The sequence below is a fragment of the Cervus canadensis genome, chromosome 24, assembly GCF_019320065.1.
Source record: "Cervus canadensis isolate Bull #8, Minnesota chromosome 24, ASM1932006v1, whole genome shotgun sequence".
In the NCBI taxonomy this organism is placed as follows: domain Eukaryota; kingdom Metazoa; phylum Chordata; class Mammalia; order Artiodactyla; family Cervidae; genus Cervus; species Cervus canadensis.
Window position 1 is genome coordinate 49,188,988 of NC_057409.1, and position 25,745 is coordinate 49,214,732.

General features: G+C 39.4%; 1 protein-coding gene across 1 annotated transcript in view; it reads left to right on the forward strand.

The window, feature by feature from the left end:
* The window catches only part of DNAH7 (dynein axonemal heavy chain 7), a 251,585-nt gene that overhangs the window by 110,949 nt on the left and 114,891 nt on the right, over positions 1-25,745 (forward strand). Inside the window, exons 28-34 of the mRNA XM_043444898.1 lie at positions 6,143-6,355; positions 9,142-9,240; positions 15,648-15,896; positions 21,656-21,805; positions 23,919-24,101; positions 24,462-24,638; positions 25,132-25,263. Of these exons, the coding sequence (XP_043300833.1) occupies positions 6,143-6,355; positions 9,142-9,240; positions 15,648-15,896; positions 21,656-21,805; positions 23,919-24,101; positions 24,462-24,638; positions 25,132-25,263 (1,203 nt within the window). The remainder of the gene's footprint in view (positions 1-6,142; positions 6,356-9,141; positions 9,241-15,647; positions 15,897-21,655; positions 21,806-23,918; positions 24,102-24,461; positions 24,639-25,131; positions 25,264-25,745) is intronic.

The following is a 25,745-nucleotide window of genomic DNA, read 5'->3' on the forward strand; positions in this document are numbered from 1 at the left end:
TTTCTCCTAGTCTGTTGGTTGTCTTTTCATTTTGTTTATGATTTCCTTTGCTGTGCAGAAGTTTTTAAGTTTGGTTATTCCCATTTTTTCATTTTGCCTTTATTTCCACTGCCTTGGGAGACTGACTTAAGAAAATATTGGTACAATTTATGTCAGAGAATGTTTTGCCTGTGTTTTCTTCAGGAGTTCTATGGTATCCTGTCTTATGTTTAAGTCTCTAAGCCATTTTGACATTTTTTTTTTCTTTTGGTGTGTTTAAAATGGGAGGGAATGTTATGACTTCTTTGATTTACAAGTGGCTATCTAACTTTTCCAATACTACTTGCTAAAGAGACTATCTTTTCTCCATTGTACATTCTTGCCTTCTCTGTCAAAGATTGACTGTAGGTGTGTGGGTTTACTTCTGGGCTCTCTATTCTGTTCCATTGATATGTCTGTTTTTGTGCCAGTACCCTGCTATTTTGATTAATGGAGCCTCGTAGTATTGTCTGAAGTCTGGGTGGGTATGCCTCCAGCTTTGTTCTTTTCCCTCAGGATTGCTTTGGCAATTCTGAGTCTTCTGTGTTCAGTCACTAAGTCATGTCACGCTCTTTGTGATATAAATTTTAGGATATAGTTCTGTGGAAAATGTTATGAGTAATGTGATGGGGATCGCATTAAATTCATAGATTGCTTTGGGTAGTATGGAAAATAGGCATATTCTATATCTTCTGATGTCACAAAGTCAATAACGTGATACACTGTGGCGTCCAACTCTAAAGGCACAAGAAGAAAATGCAAGTGGACCTGGGCTCAATTCCAGTGACAGAGCCTGGCCTCTCTGACACAAGGCTGCTCTGCCTGACCGAAGACAGAAGTCAGGAGCTGAAGGACATGGGAGCGTCTGGGGAGATCTGAGGGAGTCTGGTGTTCCAGGTGAACAAGAAGTCAGGGGTTCATTGAGGGCTTGGACCTCCATTCAGGAGGATTTGCAAATGCTAACACATTCTGATACATAGCTTTCCTCAGAGTAAGTAGTGTGAAATACTCCATTAGTACAGAGAAAAAAAAGTGAAATAGATCCTGAATCCTCCATTTCATTTAAGTAAAACCTAGCTCATTTCTGAACAGGTCACAGCATTATGAAATCTGTTTCTAATCTCTAAAGGAAGAAATGGTAACAAGTTACTGCTTGAGATTTTGTTGTTGTTGTTCTTCCAAAAATGTAGTTCTTTGAAAGCCTCCTCTAGGAAGTATTTATAATTCCTTATGTATTGCCCTTTTTCTTCCACCCTATAGGGCAGAGGCAATAGAATAATTATTCTCAATCATTTATTTCTGCTGAGGTAAACATGGCGGGTAATGCTAACACTGATTACATGTACTGGAATTTATTCAAGCTCTGGCAGTTTACCTGGATTTATACTTTCCCATTCTTTTTTTTTTTTTTTTAAACACTCAAGAAAGTATGGTATTGGGTAAGCCAGAATCCAAATTAATTTTTTTTTTCCTTTTAAAAGTGAAAGTTTTATTTTTTTTTAATTTTTTTTAATTTATTTTTTTTGGTCATACATTGATATGAATCAGCCATAGATTTACACATATTCCCCATCCCAATCCCGCCTCCCACCTCCCTCTCCACCCGATTCCTCTGGGTCTTCCCAGTGCATCAGGCCCGAGCACTTGTCTCATGCATCCAGCCTGGGCTGGTGATCTGTTTCACCATAAATAGTATACATGCTGTTCTTTTGAAATATCCCACCCTCACATTCTCCCACAGAGTTCAAAAGTCTGTTCTGTATTTCTGTGTCTCTTTTTCTGGTTTGCATATAGGGTTATCATTACCATCTTTCTAAATTCCATATATATGTGTTAGTATGCTGTAATGTTCTTTATCTTTCTGGCTTACTTCACTCTGTATAAGGGGTTCCAGTTTCATCCATCTCATTAGGACTGATTCAAATGAATTCTTTTTAATGGCTGAGTAATATTCCATGGTATATATGTACCACAGCTTCCTTATCCATTCATCTGCTGATGGGCATCTAGGTTGCTTCCATGTCCTGGCTATTATAAACAGTGCTGCGATGAACATTGGGGTGCACGTGTCTCTTTCAGATCTGGTTTCCTCAGTGTGTATGCCCAGAAGTGGGATTGCTGGGTCATATGGCAGTTCTATTTCCAGTTTTTTAAGAAATCTCCACACTGTTTTCCATAGCGGCTGTACTAGTTTGCATTCCCACCAACAGTGTAAGAGGGTTCCCTTTTCTCCACACCCTCTCCAGCATTTATTGCTTGTAGACTTTTGGATAGCAGCCATCCTGACTGGCGAGTAATGGTACCTCATTGTGGTTTTGATTTGCATTTCTCTAATAATGAGTGATGTTGAGCATCTTTTCATGTGTTTAAGCACTAAATTACCCTTTCATTTCATGCAAGGATGCTCATGATAAAGGACAGAAATGGCAAGGACCCAACAGAAGCAGATGAGATTAAGACGAGGTGGCAAGAATGCACAGAAGAACTGTACAAAAAATATCTTAATGACCCAGATAACCACTATGGTTTGGTCATTTACTTAGAGCCGCACATCCTGGAGTGTGAGGTCAAGTGGACTTTAGGAAGCATTATGAACAAAGCTAGTGGAGGTGATGGAATTCCAGCTGAGATATTTCAAATCCTAAAAGATGATATTGTTAAAATGTTGCACTCACTATGGCAGCAACTTTGGAAAACTCAGTACTGGCCACAGGACTAGGGAAGGTGAGTTATCATTCCGGGACCAAAGAAGGACAATGCGAAAGAATGTTCAAACTACCATACAATTGTGTTCATTTCACATGCTAGCAAGATAATGCTCCAAATCCTTCAAGTTAGGCTTCAGCAAAACATTCTGGGCTGAGAACTTCCAGATGTACAAGCTGGATTTGCAAAAGGCAGAGAAACCAGAGATTAAATTGCCAACTTGTTGGGTCATTGAGAAAGCAAGAGAATTCCAGAAAACATCTACTTTTGCTTCATTGGCTATGCTAAAGCCTTTGACTGTAAAGATCACAACAAATTGTGGAAAATTCTTAAAGAGTTGGGAATACCAGACCTCCTTACATGTCTCTTGAGAAACCTGTATGCAGGTCAAGAAGCAACAGTTAGAACTGGACACGGAACAATGGACTGGTTCAAAATTGGGAAAGGAGTATGAGAAGGTTGTATGTTGTCACCCTGATTTTTTAACTTATATGTAGAGCACATCATGTGAAATACTGGGCTGGATGAAGCACAAGCTGGAATCAAGATTGCTGGGAGAAATACCAACAACCTCGGATATGCAACTGATGTCACTCTAATGGCAGAAAGTGAAGAGGAACTAAAGAGTCTCTTGATGAGGGTGAAAGAAGAGAGTGAAAAAACTGACTTAAAACTCAGCATTCAAAAAACTAAGATCATGGCATCCTGTCCCATCACTTCATGGCAGATAGAAGGAACAGGTGGAAGCAATGACAAGTTTTATTTTCTTGGGCTCCAAAATGACTGTGGATGGTGACTGTGCCATGAAATTAAAAGACCCCTACTTTTGGAAGGAAAGTTGTGACAAACCTCAGTTCAGTTCAGTTCAGTCACTCAGTTGTGTCCGACTCTTTGTGACCCCACGGACTGCAGCACGCCAGGCCTCCCTGTCCATTACCAACTCCTGGAGTTTACTCAGACTCATGTCCATTGAGTCGGTGATGCCATCCAACCATCACATCCTCTGTCTTCCCCTTCTCCTCCTGCCCTCAATCTTTCCCAGCATCAGGGTCTTTTCACATGAGTCAATTCTCCGCATCAGGTGGCCAAAGTATTGGAGTTTCAGCTTCAGCATCAGTCCTTCCAATGAATATTCAGGACTGATTTCCTTTAGAATGGGCTGGTTGGATCTCCTTGCAGTCCAAGGGACTCTCAAGAGTCTACTCCAACACCACAGTTCAAAAGCATCAATTCTTTGGCACTCAGCTTTCTATATAGTCTAATTCTCACATCCATACATGATCACTGGAAAAACCATAGCTTTGACTAGATGGACCTTTGTTGGTAAAGTAGTGTCTCTGCTTTTTAATATGCTATATAGGAGAGAGAAAGTTGGTTTAAAACTCAACATTCAGAAAACTAAGATCATGGCATCTGGTCCCATCACTTCATGGCAAATAGATGGGGAAACAGTGGAAACAGTGACAGACTTTATTTTTGGGGACTCCAAAATCACTGCAGATGGTGACTGCAACCATGAAATTAAAAGACACTTGCTCCTTGGAAGAAAAGTTACGACCAACCTAGACAGCAAGACAAACCTAGACAGCTTACTAAAAAGCAGAGACATCACCTTGCTAACAGAGGCCCCCTACAGTCAAAGGTGTGGTTTTTTTCCAGTAGTTATTTATGGATGTGAGAGGTGGATCATTAAGAAGACAGAGTGCCGAAGAATTGATCCTTTTTACATATGGTGCTGGAGAAAACTCTTGAGAGTCCATTGGACAGCAAGGGGATCAAACCAGTCAATCCCAGAGGAAATCAACCCTGAATATTCATTGGAAGGACTCTTGCTGAAGCTCCAATCCTTTGACCACCTCATGCAAAGAGCCGACTCACTGCAAAAGACCCAGATGCTGAGAAAGACTGAAGGCAAAAGAGAAGGGGGAGGCAGCGGATGAGATGGTCAGATAGCATCACCAACTCAGTGGACATGAATTTGAGCAAAGTCTGGGAGATGGTGGAGGACTGAGAAGTCTGGCGTGCTACAGTCCATGGAATCACAAAGAGCTGGATGTGACTTAGTGACTGAACAACAACAAAAGGAAGTTTATATCACCCTAACTTTGGCATTGACCAGCTAAATCACTAGTTCATTCATTCAGTCTCTATTTTATTGATTAAAAAAAAGTTGTTGAGGACCTATCCTTTAAAAGAGGTACCATCTTTATAGTAATTCTCTTGCATTTCCGCGCCCCCCCCCAGGTATGTAGTAGTTTTAAGCACGTGCTTAAGCATCTCCGTTACAAATTATTTGTTCATGCTCTATGCTTTTAACATTTTATTCTTTCATTTCTTGAATGCTAAACGTATTGATAAAATAGCAGTGCTAAGGCCTCTAGCTAGTAATTAATGTAATGCATTGGAAGGATCTTGCTGGATGCAAGTCGTTTATTCTGAGTTAAGTGTCATAGCAGATCACTAAGGCAAAATGTCCTCATTCTCCACCTGCCTCGTGTTCTCGGTAACTTAGCTAGTTCCCAAAAGATATTTATAACCTGTCTGTATGTGAATGTCATTCCGTACAATCATTATTCATTATCTGAATATGATTGTCTTTTTATGTAACACTGTTGTTCTCCTGCTTTAATAAGAAAGCCATGTTTTCATGCTTGAGCTATTGAAATAAGTCCTGACAGAAACTCACCTTTTAAAGTTAAATTTTCTTATTCTTTCCCAATATATTCAGTTTCGTATTTGCCTTCCATCACACAACATTTGTCCCACAACATTTAAAATACCATGAGGAAAAATTATCTTAGAATTAGGAAAATGGATTTATCTCTAATAATAATCGTCTCATACTTGTTTTCAGCTTTTTCCCTTTATTGTGCTTGAACTGACATGGTGACTAAAGATGCAAAAAGGTTAAAAAATATCTCAAAATTTATCACTTATGTAACATACCCTTGTTATTAGGAGTTACCTTAATCAATTAGATATCTAGAGATCTTCACTTGAAGCACAGTCTCCCAATACCAGCCACTTTCTAACAGCTCCAATGAGAAACCCAACATCTCAGCAGAGCCTGATGCTTTTTCCCTGTAACGTGTCACTTTCTACAAAGGAATAGAACATAATGGATACTTAATACTTAAGTAAGTTAATAATTCACCAGAGCCCTAGGTATGACAGAAATTTGAAGTGTTCTCAAAGCATAATTTCAGAAAAAAATATTTAGATAAAAAGTTAGTGGCTTCTTCATTATATAACAATAACAAGAAGTCACATTTTAAAATGTTTTATCTACAAGATATGGATATTATAACAATATTATTGCAAAAAAGCTATAACATTGTAGCATGCTATGAAGAGTCGAGCCATCTTCGAGTCTACCTTCACGCCTGTTTATAAAGGCACCTTCTCTCCACTCCCATAGGCTCTCTTCCGGACAGTAGCGATGATGGTGCCCGACTACGCCATGATCGCCGAAATCGTCCTATACTCCTGTGGCTTTGTGACAGCTCGGCCACTGTCAGTGAAGATTGTGGCTACATATCGCCTGTGCTCAGAGCAGTTGTCATCACAGCATCACTATGACTATGGAATGAGAGCTGTGAAGTCAGTGCTTACCGCTGCCGGGAATCTAAAGGTAGAACACTCAAGTAACGTCTTACTCATTCATTTCCTGTTTGTACATCTCAGGGCCATGTGTCTTTACAGAGCTCTAATAACTGATTGGTTCCATCAACTGGAAAGAAAGTTCCCTATTGTACTAAAATAGCCGATCATTTGCACACATGAGAAAAGGCATTTTATGATTTGTAAAACCTTAGCCATGTGATTAGTGATTCGAGTTCCATCCCACAGTTTTAATTATATGAAACTGAGTACTACTGAGGAATAAAATTCCTTGCTGCTGAGAAATGCTTTGAAAGCATTTAGTCTATGTGAACATATGTAACTTTAAAGGAAACAATGTATATATAATTAATACATACCTACAAAATCCCTAGACATTGTTATTTAATATAATTATACAATTGTAGCCAGCTGTGGACTAGCAGTAATGGATTTGCACTGGTGCAATGGTAAAAAAAATCCACCTGCCAAGGCAGGAGACACAAGAGACACAAGTTCTATCTCTGGGTCGGGAAGATCCCCTGGAGTAGGAAACGGTAACCCACTTCAGTATTCTTTCCTGGAAAGGTCCATGGACAGAGGAGCCTGGTGGGCTAGAGTCCAGAGGGTTGCAAAGGGTCAGACGTGACTGAGCGTGCACACACACCTACCACCAGTGATGGATTTGCACTATAAGGTGTGCATTTTAAGATGGTATGAGTCATAACTATATTGGTAAAAAGGCCAAATATTTTAAGATTTGGGTAGCTTTTCATTGGAAGTATTTTTCAGAAACATAAAGTATAACTGTTCTTTTTTTATGAAAGTAAGCAAGATAGGCCATGTGTGCTAAGTCGCTTCAGTCGCGTCCAACTCTTTGAGACTCTATGGACTGTAGCCTGCCAGGCTCCTCTGTCCATGGGATTAATTAACAGCAAATTGCAAACTTTGACCTTGTAGCTTATAAAAATTTACATGTTCATGACTGTGGGAGATTTTAAAATATATCCTATGTGATTAAAAACAATGGCATGCATTTTTGACTTCTATAATGATGTTACCAAGAATTCTGATATATAGTGGTGATATTCTATTTCACATTTGTCTGACATGACTTCAAGTCATTATTTGTAGTAATAAACAAATGCAACTAGAAGCAACAATTTGTATTAACCTGACATGTCATGATTGCATTGTGGTCAGATAATGGGAAAGATAATGCTTTGCCCTACTGTATGTCATCACTGACATCTTGACTGTGGAACTGAACTATTAAAGTTATGCAGCAAATGAATCCTGCAAATGAATCCTATCATTCTTTGTCAAAAGCTAATTTAGAATTGTTGAATGTGTTGGCTTGAGTAGTTTGAAGCTTGTTTCTATTTTATCAGGAAACAATTTAAATGTTTGTTTTAAGATGATAGCCTTTTGACAAAACAGACTTGGGACACTTCATAATTGATGTGTGGTCAGGTTGATGCAAAGACAAAGTCCATATTGGCAGAGCTGGCTTTAGGTTTGGGAGCTCTGGTAATTCAGACAGCAGGACTTAACTGCCAGGCGTCATTGACTTTGTAAAGTTAAAGCCAGTTAAGTAGGAGCATGGAATTTACTAGAAAGATTCCAGAGAGCAGGATGAGGGTTCTGGAAACCTAAACTGATGATGGTGGGAATAGCTTTGGTGTGAACTTTTGGGTAAAGTATAGAAGTTGAGAGAAACATTTCTGAGTTCAGATTCTTTTGTGAATTACATGAACCATCTTATGGGCATGAGCAACAAACTGAGTTCAGCCAGGTTTTTAGTAAACCCTGGGTTTACTACAGGTGTTTTGGAATTTAATATGTATTTTCTGAAGAACCTTCCACTCAAGTGACAGAGCATTACCCAGCGCTCTCCACGCTGCCAGGGGGACACACTCAAGCACGCTAGTACCAAGGGTGCACTCAGAAGGTGGCGTGCCGCCCCGCCTTCCCACTGACGGTCAGGTGGCTTGTTCCCAAAACTTTCTGAAGCCACTGGGAGATGTTATTGTTATGCCCTTTATGTAATTGTCAGTGAAACTGATGGTATACGGGCATGAAAAGAAGAGGTTTGTTTTTATGAAAACTGAATTCCTTGTTCAAGAAAGACAGTAAAGATGAAATGCTAAAAAGTTTACTTGGAATTAGGTGTGGATAAGAGAGGTAAGACTGAAAAAGAACAATTCATGAGGATGCAACATTTAGATCGTCTCCTAAGTATCTTTGAAGAGAATGATTATCTTTAAAAAACAGAAACAACGAAACAAAAAAATCCAGAGCAATGATTCATTATTGGTTGTTTTTGGTTTTGTTTTGTGCAAGGAAAATTGTGCAGAACTCCACCCTCAGAGAAAAAGCCTTGGCACCAAAATATGGGCAAATGAGTGAATATTTATATGTTTTAACTTTAAATCTTTTAATGAGTCCCCATTTTTAATGATTATTTATACTTTATCAACTGACTGCTGGTTTTGAATGCATAGGACAAGCAAGGTCTTACCCAGGATAGAAGCAATGACAACTCCCAAACTCTTTGAAAGTCATGACCAATAGCTTTTTACCCAGAGCATCTGTGAAAAGGCAGTTAGTTCATCTTAGAATTTCATTATAAACTAATATAAAATTCAACAAGTGTAATCGACAGTTTCTAAAATTAATAACAGCACAGTGAAATGAAAATAAATAACATCTTTGCATGGGTTGGAATGCCCTCTGGGCCTGGGTGCTTGTGTGTGTGAACATGGATGGAATGCAGTTAACAGATGCAGATGTTATCATGAGTACATTTTCTTTCAGCTGAAATATCCAAATGAAAATGAAGAAATTCTGCTGCTTAGATCTATTATTGATGTAAATTTGCCAAAATTTTTATCCCATGATTTACCACTCTTTGAGGTAAGAACATTTTTTACTCTAATGTATCAAAGTTCTTATAATAATGTATTTATCAAGTGTCCAAGTTTTCAAGTCCCATTGAGAAACTTCCACTGTAGAAAACAGAGAAACATAGGTCACCCCATGTTTTATTTGAAATGTGTTTAGCTAGCTTTTTTTACTTGTTGTGACAAGTTAGGGTTAGGGCTAGGGTTTACTTGTTGTGACAAGTAACTTTTAACAACTTGGGATTTTTTTAAGTAGTACTTTTTTTTCTACTGCAGAATATAATCACACAAAAGCCACAGAATGTTTGCTTATAAATTTCACTAGGAAATAGACTCCATGGAGGAAAGTAATTGGTCAAACACACCACTGAATTCCTTACACAGAGGGGTACTTTGCAAATGTTTGTTAAAATTAATGATCGAAGAAGTAAAAAATAAGCTTAATTTCTTCAAAAGAGTGCAGTGGCTTTTATGAAATTGGTTTTTTTTTTTTCAGGATAATTTAAGAACTAGGTTTAATAATGTTGTATTTTAAAAATTAGATTGTAAGTAATTGTAAAGAATTATGAGAGTGATGGTTAAAGTTCCTGTATTGTCACGTGATGTCATTGATTTTCTTTCCCCGTTCTCAGTAGAAGTGACTGGGGGTGGTGGGCGGCTGACCTACGGTAGAGTTACTCTATCTTCCCCTGCCGTGCGGTATGGACAGTTAGCTTCCAGCGTGTAGAGACTGAGATCAGAGGACTCTCGTAGGGAAGACAGAAGTGACTCTGCCACTGTGGTGTGCTCCAGGGCCCTTAGCTATCCATAGGAACAGTGTTTCATCCTTCTAAAAGAAGCTCCAGTTAGTATTTGGAGTTGACAGTGCAAATATTTTATAGATCAAGTTTTCAGGGAGTTGGTTCAAAATTTCTTGTTAAAAATCACCCTCAGTTTCTTTGGTACTAGTACACTGTACAGATTTTCCAGGAATAAATATAAGTAAAGCTATATTTATTTTTATAAAGTAGAGGTATATCTCATTTAGATGTATTCTCCTATAGCTGTGTATTCATTCAACAAATATTTCTTGAGCAATATTTCACAAATGGAGCATTACTGGCATTTTCAAATAGGACACTTCCCTGTTGTGAGAGACTGTCCCATACGCTACAAACTCTTGGCATCCCTGGTCCCCCCCCCAGTGTCTCTGGACTTTCACAGTAATATAACCGGAAGGACAACTCCATGTATTCGCAGCTCTCTACCTGGCAGAGAGGAACTGGTGAAAGGAATTGGTCTTGATTGAGAACCACTAACTACCAGATATGATCTGGAATTGTCTGCTTCTTTCAAGATTAACCATAAATAATTTGAACAATCTGAGAAGATATTTTTGCTTAGTTAGCAAACACCATGCATTTACAATGGACCAGACCCTGTTCTAAGAGTTTTATGAATAGTTACTCCTAAGCACTGGTGGCTCAGATGATAAAGAATTGCCTGTGATGTAGGAGACCTGGGTTTGACTCCTTGACTAGTAAGATCCCCTGGAGAAGGGCATGGCTACCAAGCCAGGCTTCAGCAATATGTGAACCGTGAACTTCCAGATGTTCAAGCTGGTTTTAGAAAAGGTAGAGGAACCAGAGATCAAATTGCCAATCTTCACTGGATCATCAAAAAAGCAAGAGAGTTCCAGAAAAACATCTATTTCTGCTTTATTGACTGTGCCGAAGCCTTTGACTGTGTGGATCACAATAAACTGTGGAAAATTCTGAAAGAGATGGAAATACCAAACCACCTGACCTGCCTCCTGATAAACCTGTATGCAGGTCAGGAAGCAACAGTTAGGACTGCACATGGAACAACAGACTGGTTCCAAATAGGAAAAGGAATATGTCAAAGCTGTATATTGTCACGCTGCTTATTTAACTTATATGTAGAGTACATCATGAGAAACACTGGGCTGGAGGAAGCACAAGCTGGAATCAAGATTGCTGGGAGAAATATCAATAACCTCAGATATGCAGATAACACCACCCTATGGCAGAAAGTGAAGAGGAACTAAAGAGCCTCTGGATGAAAGTGAAAGAGGAGAGTGAAAAAGTTGCCTGAAAGCTCAACATTCAGAAAACTAAGATCATGGCATTCTGTCCCATCAAAATGAAGTGAAGTCGCTTAGTCATGTCTGACTCTTTGCGACCCCATGGGACTGTAGCCCACCAGGCTCCTCCATCCATGGAATTTTCTAGGCAAGAATACTGGAGTGGGTTGCCATTTCCTTCTCCAGGGGATCTTCCTGATCCGGGGATCGAACCCAGGTCTCCCACATTGCGGGCAGATGCTTTACCATCTAAGCCACCAGGGAATCCCAATACATCATGGCACATAGATGGGAAAAAATGGAAACAGTGGCTGACTTTATTTTTGGAGGCTCCAAAATCACTGAGGAAGCACAGACTGGAATTAATATTGCCAGGAGAAATATCAATAACCTCAGATATGCAGACGACACCATCCTTATGGCAGAAAGTGAAGAGGAACTAAAGAGCCTCTTGATGAAAGTGAAAGAGGAGAGTGAAAAAGTTGGCTTAAAGCTCAACATTCAGAAAACTAAGATCTTGGCATCTGGTCCCATCACTTCATGGGAAATAGATGGGGAAACAGTGGAAACAGTGGCTGACTATTTTTCTGGGCTCCAAAATCACTGCAGATGGTGATTGCAGCCATGAAATTAAAAGATGCTTACTCCTTGGAAGGAAAGTTATGACCAATCTAGACAACACATTAAAAAGCAGAGACGTTACTTTGCCAACAAGGATCCATCTAGTCAAGGCTATGGTTTTTCCAGTGGTCATGTATGGATGTGAGTGTTGGACTATAAAGAAAGCTGAGTGCCAAAGAATTGATGCTTTTGAACTGTGGTGTTGGAAAAGACTCCTGAGAGTCCCTTGGACTGCAGGGAGATCCAACCAGTCCATCCTAAAGGAGATCAGTCCTGGGTGTTGATTGGAATGACTGATGCTGAAGCTGAAACTCCAGTACTTTGGCCACCTCATGCGAAGAGTTGACTCATTGGAAAAGACCCTGATGCTGGGAAAGATTGAGGGCAGGAAGAGAAGGGGACGACAGAGGATGAGATGGTTGGATGGCATCACCGACTCAATGGACATGGGTTTGGGTGGACTCTGCGAGTTGGTGGTGGACAGGGAGGCCTGGTGTGCTGCGGTTCATGGGGTCGCAAAGAGTCAGACACGACTGAACAGCTGAACTGAACTGAACCCACTCCAGTATTCTTGCCTGGAGAACCCTCTGGACAAGGAACCTGGTGAGATACAGTCCATAGGGTTGCAATGAGTCGGACACTACTGACCGACTAACAAGCCCCCAGTAGGACAGGAGCTATCATTATCTCCATTTTACAGATGGTGTAACTGAAGTGCAGAGTTGATAAGTTACTTGTGGTCTTAGCCAGTATATGACAGAAAGAGAATTGCAGCCGCTTAGCCAGGCTGCATCCTATTGCATCATCTTTGTGTCTCCTTTGCCCAAAGGAAACTTACTGCTCTGAACTGGAATCAGTTTCTCTGTAACAGCATTTAAAGAATTAAGTTGAAGGGTGGTTAAACTGAAAGTTTGTCAATTCTAAGGTATAACCCGAAGGCATGCTTTCATGTTAAGCTCTTCTGAATTTTCACTTTCACCTTCAGCGTGAAAGGAATAGTTGTATTTCTCACATAGGTTGCTGTGAAGTGAAATGAATGTCACTCAGTCTGTCTGACTCTTTGCCACCCCATGGACTGGGGTCTCCAGGCCAGACATGAATTCCCCAGACAAGAATCTTCCAGGCCAGAATACTGGAGTGGATTGCCATTCCCTTCTCCAGGGGAATCTTCCCAACCCAGGAATCGAACCCAAGTCTCCCACATTGCAGGCAGGTTCTTTACCAACTGAGCCTCCAGGGAAGCCCTAAGTTGCTATAATGCTTATGAAACATCCTCAGTGGTTTATAAAGGAATGTTTCTTAGACCTTGAAAGTGACTTTATATTTTCATATAAACTATATGTGGAATTATAATTCTTTCCAATCCTATATTATGTGATTATATTATTTTTCTAAAGCTTCCATAACAGAGCACCACAAACTTGGTGGCTTAAAACAACAGAAATTTATTTTCTCACAGTTCTAGAGGATAAAAGTCTGAAATAAGCTGTTGGTTACCTCTGAAAGAAGGTAAAGATTCTTTAGGAAAGAACCCTTCCTTGCTTGTCCTTAGCTTCTGGTGGCTACTGATGATCTTCATGTTTGTTGGCTTGTCATTGGTGGCTCCCGATGGTTTTAGCTTCTGTCCCCATCACTAGAATGGCCTTGCTTCCCAGGTGTCTCTGAGTCTGCATCTTCCTCTCCTTTCTGTTGTATAGATACCAGTCACTGGAGTTAGGGTCCAGTAGGATCTCATCTGATCTAATTACGTCTGCAAAGATCTTATTTCCAGATAAGGTGACATTCTGACATAAATTTTTGAGGAACACTAAAAGGATTAACATACTACCCACTACACTGATTAAAATACTGTTAAACTAATTTTTATGTATGATATGAGGTATGGATTCAAGTTCATTATTTTGATAAATCCAGGTATCCTGGCATACTTTGTTCAAAGACTATTTTTTAAAAAATCTTTGCTGGATTGTTTTTGCTTGAGAATGAGTTTTCATAAGTGTCTGGATCTATATCTGGTCTCCCTCTTCTGTTCCATTGTTACATTTTGTCTATTTTTATGCTAGTATACTGTTTTTATAATAAGCCTTGAAATCAGATAATGTTCATCGTTTAACTTTTTAACTGAAAAATATGTAAAACTACAACATCTGAAAGAGAAAATAGGAGAAATTCCCTGTCAATTTGGGTTAGGAAAAAATTTCTTGAATACACCGCCAAAAGTACAATTCATGAAACGATAAATTGATAAAATAGGCTCATCAGAATTAAAAAGTTTGCTCTTTGAAATACACTGTAGGAGGATGAAAGACAAGTTAGAGCTATAAAAAATATTTGCCTATTAGAGGTATGGTGAAGCGCTTGTAAGTAGAATGCTTAACAAATGGTCAAAACTTACCATGAAGAAAACAAACCAATTAACATAGGCAAAATATTTGAGACTGAGCAGCCTCTGGGAGATGGTGAAGGACAGGGATGCCAGGAGTGCTGCAGTCCTTGGGGTCATGAAGACTTGGACGGGACTTGGCGACTGAAGATCAACAACAGCCAAAGATTTGAGCAAACATTTCACTGAAGAAGATACACATATGGCACAAAAGTAACACAAAAGTGTTACTCTTTAGCAAATGCAAATTGAAGCCATAGCAAGCTACTGTTACACACTTGTTAAAAATACTAATTATACCAAATATTGAAACTCTCATACCCTGCTGAGGGGAATTTAAAATAAGATGACCATTTTGGAAAGCAGACGGTTTCTTCAAATGCTAGACACATACTTGCCATTGTCGTGTTAGTCTCAGTAGTGACTGACTCTCTGCGACCCCATGGACCATAGCCCACCAGGCCCCTCCGTCCATGGAATTCTCCAGGCAAAAATACTGGAGTGGGTTGCCATTCCCCTCTCTGGGGGATCTTCCTGACCCAGGGATTGAACCCAGGTCTCCTGCATTGCAGGCAGATTCTTTACCATCTGAGTGTACTATCCAAGTATTTCACTCCTCAGTATTCACTTGAGAGAAAGGAAAGCTTTTGTCCATACAAAGACTTGTGTACATGTTTATGGCATCTTTATTTATTTCCAAAACTAAAAACAATGAAAATGTCCACCAGCAGGAAAATGGATTTAAAATCTGGCACCTCAGAATGGTGGACTACTTCAATGCAGTGAACCATTGATATATTCAGTGACATGTTTGAGTTTTCAAATCTTTATGCCAAGTGAAAGAAGCCAGATTTTAAAATGTAGTACACATAATGTGTGATTTCATCCACATTAAAGTCTAGGCAATGAAAATAAAAAGAGAAACAGAAAGCAAATTAGTGTGTGTGTTGATTGTCTGGGAATGTAGGTAGGTGTCAAGGAGAGGAAAGAGGAGGATTACAAAAGATCATAAGGAAACTTGTGGTGATGGTTGACATGTTGATTATCTTCATTGAGTTGGTGGTTTCACTTATCAAATTAGGCCCTTTAAATATAAGCAGTTCATTGTATGTCAGTCATACCTCTATGAAGCTTTTAAAAATGCTGAGCTATTATTTAATGGCTCTATTTTCATCAGTATTAAATTTGAGGGTGTGAGAAATTTTATCAAGTTTATAAACATATACATATGTGTATAGATGTACACATATACATACAAACATATATAGAGAGATAATATGAGAGCTTATAGCTATATAATGTTAATATTAACATCCAAATCATCTGTCATCAGGGAATTACTTCAGATTTGTTTCCTGGGGTGAAATTACCAAAACCAGATTACAACGATTTGCTGGGAGCTATCAAAGACAACTGTGACTCCATGAATTTGCAAATGACCAGATTCTTTTCTGAGAAGATTCTTCAGATATATGAAATGATGATTGTTCGTCATGGCTTTATGATTGTTGGAGAACCATTTGGAGGAAAAACCAGTGCATATCGTGTCTTAGCTGGAGCATTAAATGACCTATGTGAAAAGGTAAGTGTGGTATTAATCCATTAATTTACCAATAATCAGCTTTGTGTAAGATAGAATGTATGGTCACTTAAAAGGATACTTTAATGCAGCAACTTAAAATTATGAAAATACAGAGAAAATAGAAAAGTAATATGATTCAAGTAGGAAGTTCAGCATATAAAGAATATGCCACAGATTTGCCTCAAAGCCTTTGGTTCTTTTTTTTTAAGTTTAATTATAAAGGTAACATGTTCATTGTATAAAAAAGTCTGAAAATGTGAAAAAACCTTATACTTTCATAGAGTATTTTATAATTTCATAGGAGAGTGTATTTTATTTTCTTGGTGTTCAGATTCATAATGCAAACTTCCTCTAGTGCTGTTAGTGGTATTGAATTGAAGTGTGTGTTGTGTGTATGTGTATGCATTGTATAATATGTATATAAGCATAGTAAATAATGATAATTATATTATTCAAAATTACTATCCTAGTTGACTCAGTTTGATCTACTTTGATAGGCTAAAGCAGTGAGGCTGTTTTAAATTCTCCAACTTATACTGCATTTGTGTCTAGTTATCTTTTTATCTCAAATAGTTTTTGCCACATATATTTCAATGTTTGTAGCCAAATGGGATTTGTATCATTATACCTTCATTGTGGAGCCTCCCCCTTCAGCCAGTATAATATTATGTGCTTGTGTTATTTGCCATGGATCCCCTGTGTCTAATTTCAGTATTGCAACCCCTGCTTTTTCCTTGCATACATATTTGCCCACGTTTGTAATTGTGACTCTGACTGTCACTGTGATTTACTTTTTTATGGAGAGTAAATAGTTTGACTTTTATTTTCTCTGTTTGATGGCCTTTATCTTCTCTTTGGGGAATTTAGATTCATTTGTATTTATCATCAAACTGATGTGTGCTTACTTCTGTCATCTCTGCCTTTATGCTTTTATCCTTCCATGTGCTGTCCTTTCTTTGCCTCCCTTCCTTTCCCTTTATCCATCTTGCCTTCTTTTGCTGAGTTTTTGTTTGCATTCTTCCTCCTTTGTTGCTTTATTATTATAGGAACTAATTATTTTGCTATAAAAAAATAAATCTCTAAAAGTCAAATGTGGTGCCACTAAAAGATTTTAAAAGGTGAAGGCCTTATCTTCGACAAAGGAGGCAAGAATATACAATGGAAAAAAGACAACCTCTTTAACAAGTGGTGCTGGGAAAACTGGTCAACCACTTGTAAAAGAATGAAACTAGAACACTTTCTAACACCATACACAAAAATAAACTAAAAATGGATTAAAGATCTAAATGTAAGTCTAGAAACTATAAAACTCCTAGAGGAGAACATAGGAAAAACACTTTCCGACATAAATCACAGCAGGATCCTCTATAACCCACCTCCCAGAATATTCGAAATAAAACCAAAAATAAACAAATGGGACCTAATGAAACTTAAAAGCTTTTGCACAACAAAGGAAACTATAAGCAAGGTGAAAAGACAGCCCTCAGATTGGGAGAAAATAATAGCAAACGAAGCAACAGACAAAGGATTAATCTCAAAAATATACAAGCAACTCCTGCAGCTCAATGCCAGAAAAATAAATGACCCAATCAAAAAATGGGCCAAAGAACTAAACAGACATTTCTCCAAAGAAGACATACAGATGGCTAACAAACACATGAAAAGATGCTCAGCATCACTCATTATCAGAGAAATGCAAATCAAAACCACAATGAGGGTACCATTACACACCAGTCAGGATGGCTGCTATCCAAAAGTCTACAAACAATAAATGCCGGAGAGGGTGTGGAGAAAAGGGAGCCCTCTTACACTGTTGGTGGGAATGCAAACTAGTACAGCCACTATGGAGAACTGTGGAGATTTCTTAAAAAACTGGAAATAGAACTGCCATATGAGCCAGCAATCCCACTTCTGGGCATACACACCGAGGAAACCAGATCTGAAAGAGACACGTGCACCCCAATGTTCATCACAGCACTGTTTATAATAGCCAGGACATGGAAGCAACCTAGATGTCCATCAGCAGACGAATGGGTAAGGAAGCTATGGTACATATACACCATGGAATATTACTCAGCCATTAAAAAGAATTGATTTGAATCAGTTCTAATGAGATGGATGAAACTGGAGCCCATTATACAGAGTGAAGTAAGCCAGAAAGATAAAGACCAATACAGTATACTAACGCATATATATGGAATTTAGAAAGATGGTAACGATAACCCTACAGGCAAAACAGAAAAAGAGACACAGATGTACAGAACAGACTTTTGGACTCTGGGAAAAGGCGAGGGTGGGATGTTTCAAGAGAACAGCATCGAAACATGTATATTATCCAGGGTGAAACAGATCACCAGCCCAGGCTGGATGCATGAGACAAGTGCTCGGGGCTGGTGCACTGGGAAGACCCAGAGGGATGGGATGGGGAGGGAGGCGGGAGGGGGGATCGAGATGGGGAACACATGTAAATCTATGGCTGATTCATGTCAATGTATGACAAAAACCACTACAATATTGTAAAGTAATTAGCCTCCAACTAATAAAAATAAATGGGAAAAAAATTAAAAAAAATAAAAACAAAACTTGAAAAAATAAAAGGTGAAGGTGATGACCATGTATTCTAGTACAATACAAAGCCTCAAAGTGATTCATTACCAGGAAGTTCTAAGAGTGACATTGTGGTAAGGTAAATGGGGCTTCAGAGTCACTGCCTACAACCTGCAGCTTCACACTAGCTCTGCTGCATTTGGGGCAAATATCTTTCTTTGATGGCAGCAACTTTGTCCTGACTGACATATTCTAATAGAGCTTTCCCATGCTTCTGAGTTAAGGATGACATATTGTTATTCCCTTCCTGGGAACAAAGAAGAAAGCAATGACCTTGAGTTTATTTTACTGCTTCGTATTATTATTCCCGTATCTTTTCTTCGGTTTGGTGTTTCATGCCTCAAGCTCCAGTGCTGGTGGGCAGAAAGCAGCATGGGAGAGTTGAACTTAGTATGTTGTTATACTCAGGTGTGGCCTGAATCAAATCCCCTACGATTATACAGTGGAAGTGACAGATAGATTCAAGGGATTAGATCTGATAGATAGAGTGCGTGAAGAACTATGGATGTAGGCTCGTGACATTGTACAGGAGGTGGTGATCAAGACCATCCCCAAGAAAAAGAAATGGAAAATGGCAAAATGGTTGTCCGAGGAGGCCTTACAAATAGCTGAGAAAAGAAGAGAAGCTAAAGGCAAAAGAGAAAAGGAAAGATATTCCCATCTGAATGCAGAGTTCCAAAGAATAGCAAGGAGAGATAAGAAAGCCTTCCTCAAATATCAGTGCAAAGAAATAGAGGAAAACAATAAAATGGGAAAGACTAGAGATCTCTTGAAAAAAGTTAGAGATACCAAGGGAACATTTCATGCAAAGATGGCCACTATAAAGGACAAAAATGATATGGACCTAACAGAAGCATAAGATATTAAGGAGAGGTGGCAAGAATACACAGAAAAACTATTCAAAAAAGATCTTCATGACCCAGATAACCACGGTGGTGTGATCATTCACAGAGAGCCAGACATCCTGGAATGTGAAGTTGAGAGGGCCTTAGGAAGCATCACTAGGAACAAAGCTAGTGGAGGTGATGGAATTCCAGTTGAGCTATTTCAAATCCTGAAAGATGATGCTGTGAAAGTGCTGCACTCAATATGCCAGCAAATTTGGAAGACTCGGCAGTGGCCACAGGACTGGAAAAGGTCAGTTTTCATTCTAATCCCAAAGAAAGGCAATGCTAAAGAATGTTCAAATTATTGCACAATTTCATTCATCTCACACTCTAGCAAAGTAATGTTCAAAATTCTCCAAGCCAAGCTTCAGCAGTACATGAACTGTGAACTTCCAGATGTTCAAGGTGAATCTGGAAAAGGCAGAGGAACCAGAGATCAAATTGCCAACATCCGTTGCATCACTGAGAGAGCGAGAGTTCCAGAAAAATATCTACTTCTGTTTTATTGACTATGCCAAAGCCTTTGACTATGTGGATCACAACAAACTGTGGAAAATTCTTAAAGATATGGGAGTACCAGACCACCTGACCTGCCTTCTGAGAAATCTGTATGCAGGTCAAGAAGCAACAGTTGGAACTGGACATGGAACAACAAACTGGTTCTAAATTGGGAAAGTAGTAAGTCAAGGCTGTATATTGTCACCCTGCTTATTTAACTTCTATTCAGAGTACATCATGAGAAATGCTGGGCTGGATGAAGCACAAGCTGGAGTCAAGGTTGCTGGAAGAAATATCAATAACCTCAGATATGCAGATGACACCACCCTTATGGCAGAAAGTGAAGAAGAACTAAAGAGCCTCTTGATGAAAGTAAAAGAGGAGAGTGAAAAGTTGACTTAAAACTCAACATTCAGAAAATTAAGATTATGACATCCAGTCCCATCACTTCATGGCAAATAGATGGGGAAACAATGGAAACAGTGACAGACTTTACTTTTTTGGGCTTACAAATTCACTGCGATGGTGATTGCAGCCCATGAAATTAAAAGACATTGCCTCCTTGGAAGAAAAAAACTATGACCATCCTAGACAGCATATTAAAAAGCAGAGACAAAAAAAAAAAAAAAAAAGCAGAGACATTACTTTGTCAACAAAGGTCCATCTAGTCAAAGGTATGGTTTTTCCAGTAGTCATGTATGGATGTGAGAGTTGGACTATAAAGATAGCTGAGAGCTGAAGAATTGATGCTTTTGAACTGTGGTGTTGGTGAAGACTCTTGAGAGTCCCTTGGACTGCAAGGAGATCCAACCAGTCCATCCTAAAAGAAATCAGTCCTGGGTGTTCATTGGAAGGACTGATGCTGAAGCTGAAACTCCAATACTTTGGCCACCTGATGTGAAGAACTGATTCATTTGAAAAGATCCTGATGCTGGGAAAGATTGAGGGCAGGAGGAGAAGGGGATGACAGAGGATGAGATGGTTGGATGGCTTCACCGACTATGGACATGAGTTTGAGTAAACTCCAGGAGTTGGTGATGGACAGGGAGGCCTGGCATGCTGTAGTCCATGAGGTTGCAAAGAGTTGGACACGACTGATCGACTGAACTGACCTTAACTGGAAAAAAAAATGATTGTGAATAAGTAGAGCACAGTGAAGCTATTCTATATATGTTGTAATGGTGGATACATGCTGTAAAGCATATAATACCTACTGTTTATAGATCTCGACCAACATTTACTGCTGCTGCCGCTGCTAAGTCACTTCAGTCATGTCCAACTCTGTGCAACCCCATAGACTGCAGCCCACCAGGCTCCCCCGTCCCTGGGATTCTCCAGGCAAGAACACTGGAGTGGGTTGCCATTTCCTTCTCCAGTGCATGAAAGTGAAAAGTCAAAGTGAAGTCGCTCAGTAATGTCCGACTCTTAGCGACCCCATGGACCGCAGCCTACCAGGCTTCTCCATCCATGGGATTTTCCAGGCAAGAGTACTGGAGTTTACTAATGTATTCCTAAGTATCTTATGAGTTTTTAAATCCTATTGTAAATGGTACTTCTAAATTTTATTGTCAAGTTTTTAATTGACATTATTTACGAAATACAATCAATGTTAAGATAATGACCATGTACTCTGGAACCTTGTTACATGAACTCTTTACTTCTGATAGTTTCTTTTAGAGTCTTTAGGATTATCTACATACACAATCATGTTTTCCATGAATAAAGACAGTATTCTTTTAAATAAATAAATAATTGTTTTCTATTAAGGGGTTAATGGAAGAAAACAAGGTTCAGATTACGGTTTTAAATCCTAAGTCCGTCACCATGGGCCAGCTGTATGGACAGTTTGATTTAGTGTCCCACGAGTGGTCTGACGGGATCCTTGCAGTCAGTTTCAGAGCGTTTGCTGCTTCATCGGTAAGTGCTAACACTTTGCATGTCTATTTGGAAAGGCTATGAGGGTTCTGATTTTTTCAGTTTCAAGTAGACTCTTGTATTTATAGTTCAAGGTACATATTTAAAGTGCATTACTGAATAGTCTGGCAGAGTTTCTATGAAGAGCACTTGTGAGTCTCTACAAAGACGGCCAGAGACCGTGGGGGCAGGCATATCCTCCTCAGTAAGCACAGAAGAAAGGGCACGGGGAAAGGAGGCTGAGGACAGCATTTCTGGTGCTCATTTTCCAGGTTCGGTGACCCAGCAAGGAGAGCGTCTGAATGACAGGATCCTTTTGATCCATCGGTAACATTCTCTGCCCTGCTGCTCAGCTGGCTGTCACTGTCCCACCTACTAATTGTTAGATAGACTCCAGTGCTGAAAGAGGCAATTGCAGACCAATCCCAGTGCTTCCCTCTAGTGTGCTGGGAGAGCATGAGCTGTCTGTAGAAAGAAAAAGTGAGGGATGTGCCAGCTGCCGACCTCTGGGAGGGGGGTGGGAACTTACTCCTTCCTGGCGTACCCTGCGGAGGGGCTGCTGCCCACTCTAAGAAAGGCCACTGACCAATACATGTTAACTTGGTTGTTATGTTAGTAGTCTCTCCATGGACTATGATCAGATAGAGACAGCTTGTTAAGGCTAGTCTTACAGGAAAAGGGGCCTAGGCTAGAGACATTTAATTGTTTTGTTAAATCTTATATATTTTTTATATAAGAATATATAAATCTTATATATCCTTTATTCTGACTACCATACATCCTAAATTTGGCGCTCTTTCCTCATTTAAGGACAAGACAGTCATGAGTCAGTGTAATGACAGAAAAACATTAAATCACAGCAGTGCTTTTATTTTCCTGAAGGATCTTGAGCCATGAATGACACGAGGGTCGGCTGTCTTGGCAGAGATCTTGTGCCGGGTCAGCAGGCACAGGTGGGGCACACAGGGGCCTGGGGCCACTGACCAAGCTTCTCAGATCTGTTCTTGTCACAGTAACTGTGCTCTGGCCCAGATCAACGTGTGCAGTCTCTAGATGATGTGTGCTATTGCATCATGTACACAGAAATAATCATGAGATCCCTCTCATTTTATGCTTCGCTACATAGTACGTGTTATATTTTCCAGGAAGCTACATCCCATAAGTATTAGTCTCAGGAAGGTTAAGTAGCTGTCCCCAGGTCACACAGCTGGGAAATAGTAAAGTCAGATGAAAAGTGAGGTCTCAGTTGTGGCAGGGCCCACCTGCTCACCGTCGGGGGGGCGTTTCTCAGAGTGGAGCCTGACAGGCGTAAGAACCCAACCACAGGAAGAAACGTTGATCTGAAGGTTTCCTCTCCCAAGACAGCACACTCTTCCATGCTTCCTGAGCATGGCCAGAGCTAGCTTCTGAGGGTGGGGTGGGTGACCTGAGTCCAGACAGACCCACTGTCTTCTGGATTAATGCTTTTGATCACAGGATGGAGAAGTTGTTAAGGTGGATTCAGATTCCCCACTCCTTCAGCTCACGTGTGCATTTGCTGCAGGTGGACCCGGGGCATCGTCTGTGTCCACGGGATGGCTTCCTCATAAGGGTCTGGAAAAGAGAATCAGTTTTTCCCTTTGTGGGACTGTGAACATTATATTGATGTTGATGCCAGATAGTATACGACCACAAGACAGCTCATTCTAAGAAGGATGTGTATGTGGGTGAATTCATTCAGTGGAGGGAACAGAAAATTTGACTTAACACACAAGAGTAATTGATCTGTATGAATACTAAATAGAATGTCTATAGAGTCAGACAGTCTGAATGAAAATTGTTTTCCCTGGCAGTTGCATTTCTTTTTACTTTTCTAAAATATGTTGTATATGATTTCAGAGACGCTGGAAAAGATAAAATCTTAAGATGTTAAAAATTTGTCTTGTCCATGGCACACATAGGCTTCTTTAGTGAATGTGTATATTCACACACATATGCACTCTATTCCAAAGGTGCCTTTACATTTTGATGGTGAAATTAGTTTTAGGAGATACATTTTCAAATTGTAAAATAACATGAATGAACTGTTTCCTTCCGTAACCATTTTTGCCCTTTATTCACCATCTGAATGAACCAGACACCAGATAGGAAATGGTTAATTTTTGATGGGCCAGTAGATGCAGTATGGATTGAGAATATGAACACTGTGCTGGATGACAACAAAAAGCTATGTCTGATGAGCGGGGAGATTATCCAAATGTCACCACAAATGAATCTTATTTTTGAGCCAATGGATTTAGAAGTTGCTTCTCCTGCCACTGTAAGTTCTCAATTTTCACATCTGCTAATAAATTTGAAATGTTATAAATGTGTTTATTGCTTAGTAATTTTGACTCTAGATGAAAAAAAGTATTTATGGAATTCATTTTAACAGCCATCTGTGATTCTCCAAGGGCGGACATGTCTGTTGACATACCTTGACAATGATGAGTCAGGGATATTTCCCGCTTTGTCTAGGACCATTTGGTAAAGTCATACATGAAAATTTAGATGAGGAAATTATATAAAAGTATGCTTTTTTCCCCCCACGAGTGTTCTAAAAAATGTAAGAAATATATGTACCGAGTCATCCTTCTTTTATAAGCAGTACCTTGGTGGTAAACAGTGATTATTTTTCCAGGTTTCCAGATGTGGGATGATATACATGGAGCCTCATATGCTAGGCTGGAGACCGCTGATGTTGTCTTGGATAAATCTTTTACCTGCTACAATCACTGTTATTCAGAAGGAGTTTATAATAGGCTTATTTGACAGGATGGTTCCTGTTTCTGTTGAATTTATTAGAAAGCATACAAAGGTAAGAGGATTGAAAGTTTTAAGATTTAAAAAATAAATGGAAAATCCAAATTAGCCATATATATACATTTTAATGTCTACTTTATTGTCAACTACCAGATATTAAAATAATTTATTAATTAGTTTGATTAAAAACTCTTATTAAAGTTTAAAATTTTTAATTAATATAGTCCTCCAAAAAAGTATTTTAAACAGAGCTTCTTATGGTTTGAGAAAATGTACGGATGATAATCTTTTCCCTTAAAAAAACAAACTTGAAGTCCTATCTAATCACATGTAGGTGAAAATATTCTAAAAGGTGATCTCTCATTTCTGATAAACTATTGTTTTTAAAAACAGTTTCCCTCTTATAAAACTAGAATTGTAACACTAACACCTTTCCGTAGATGTTATGGCTGTTATAACCAAATGAGTTCAGTAAGAATTAGTTGATACTGTTTCAATTAGTGCCTCATTTAAACTGCTTCATAGACTTTTTTCTCTGATTTTTTCAGGAATTATCTCCAACTTCAGATACAAACTTAGTCCGATCCCTAATGAATCTGATAGACTGTTTTATGAGTGACTTTGCTGATGACGTCAAAGTAAGAGAGAGAAATGATCGAGAAACTTACTCTTTACTTGAGGTGAGTCCATGTACTCTTTACATGAGGTAAGTCTTTGAATCTTGGAATAGAAAAGGGTTTATTGCTTTCCCCAGTAAATTTTCCTAATTAATTACTCATTTTTCCTGGAACTGGAGGCTAGATAATTAATGTGTGGAAGCTGAACAGTGAGAAAGAATCAGGTCCGCTGATAGGAAAACTCCTTGCCTGGTGTTGTATTGAAGCATGAAGTTTGGGTGGAGCCCAGTGACCCCCACAAATCTGCCACTGATACCTTGAATCATTTGGCCCAGTCTCAAAGATGATGGCAGCTCTGTTGGTAAAGAATCTGCCTGCAGTGCGGGAGACCTGGATTTGATCCCTGGGTCGGGAAGATTCCTTGGAGGAGGGAATGGCAACCCGCTCCAGTATTCCTGCCTGGAGAATGCCCATGGACAGAGGAGCCTGGCAGGTTGCAGTCCGCGGGGTCACAGAGAGTCGGACAAGACTGAGCAGCTGAGCAC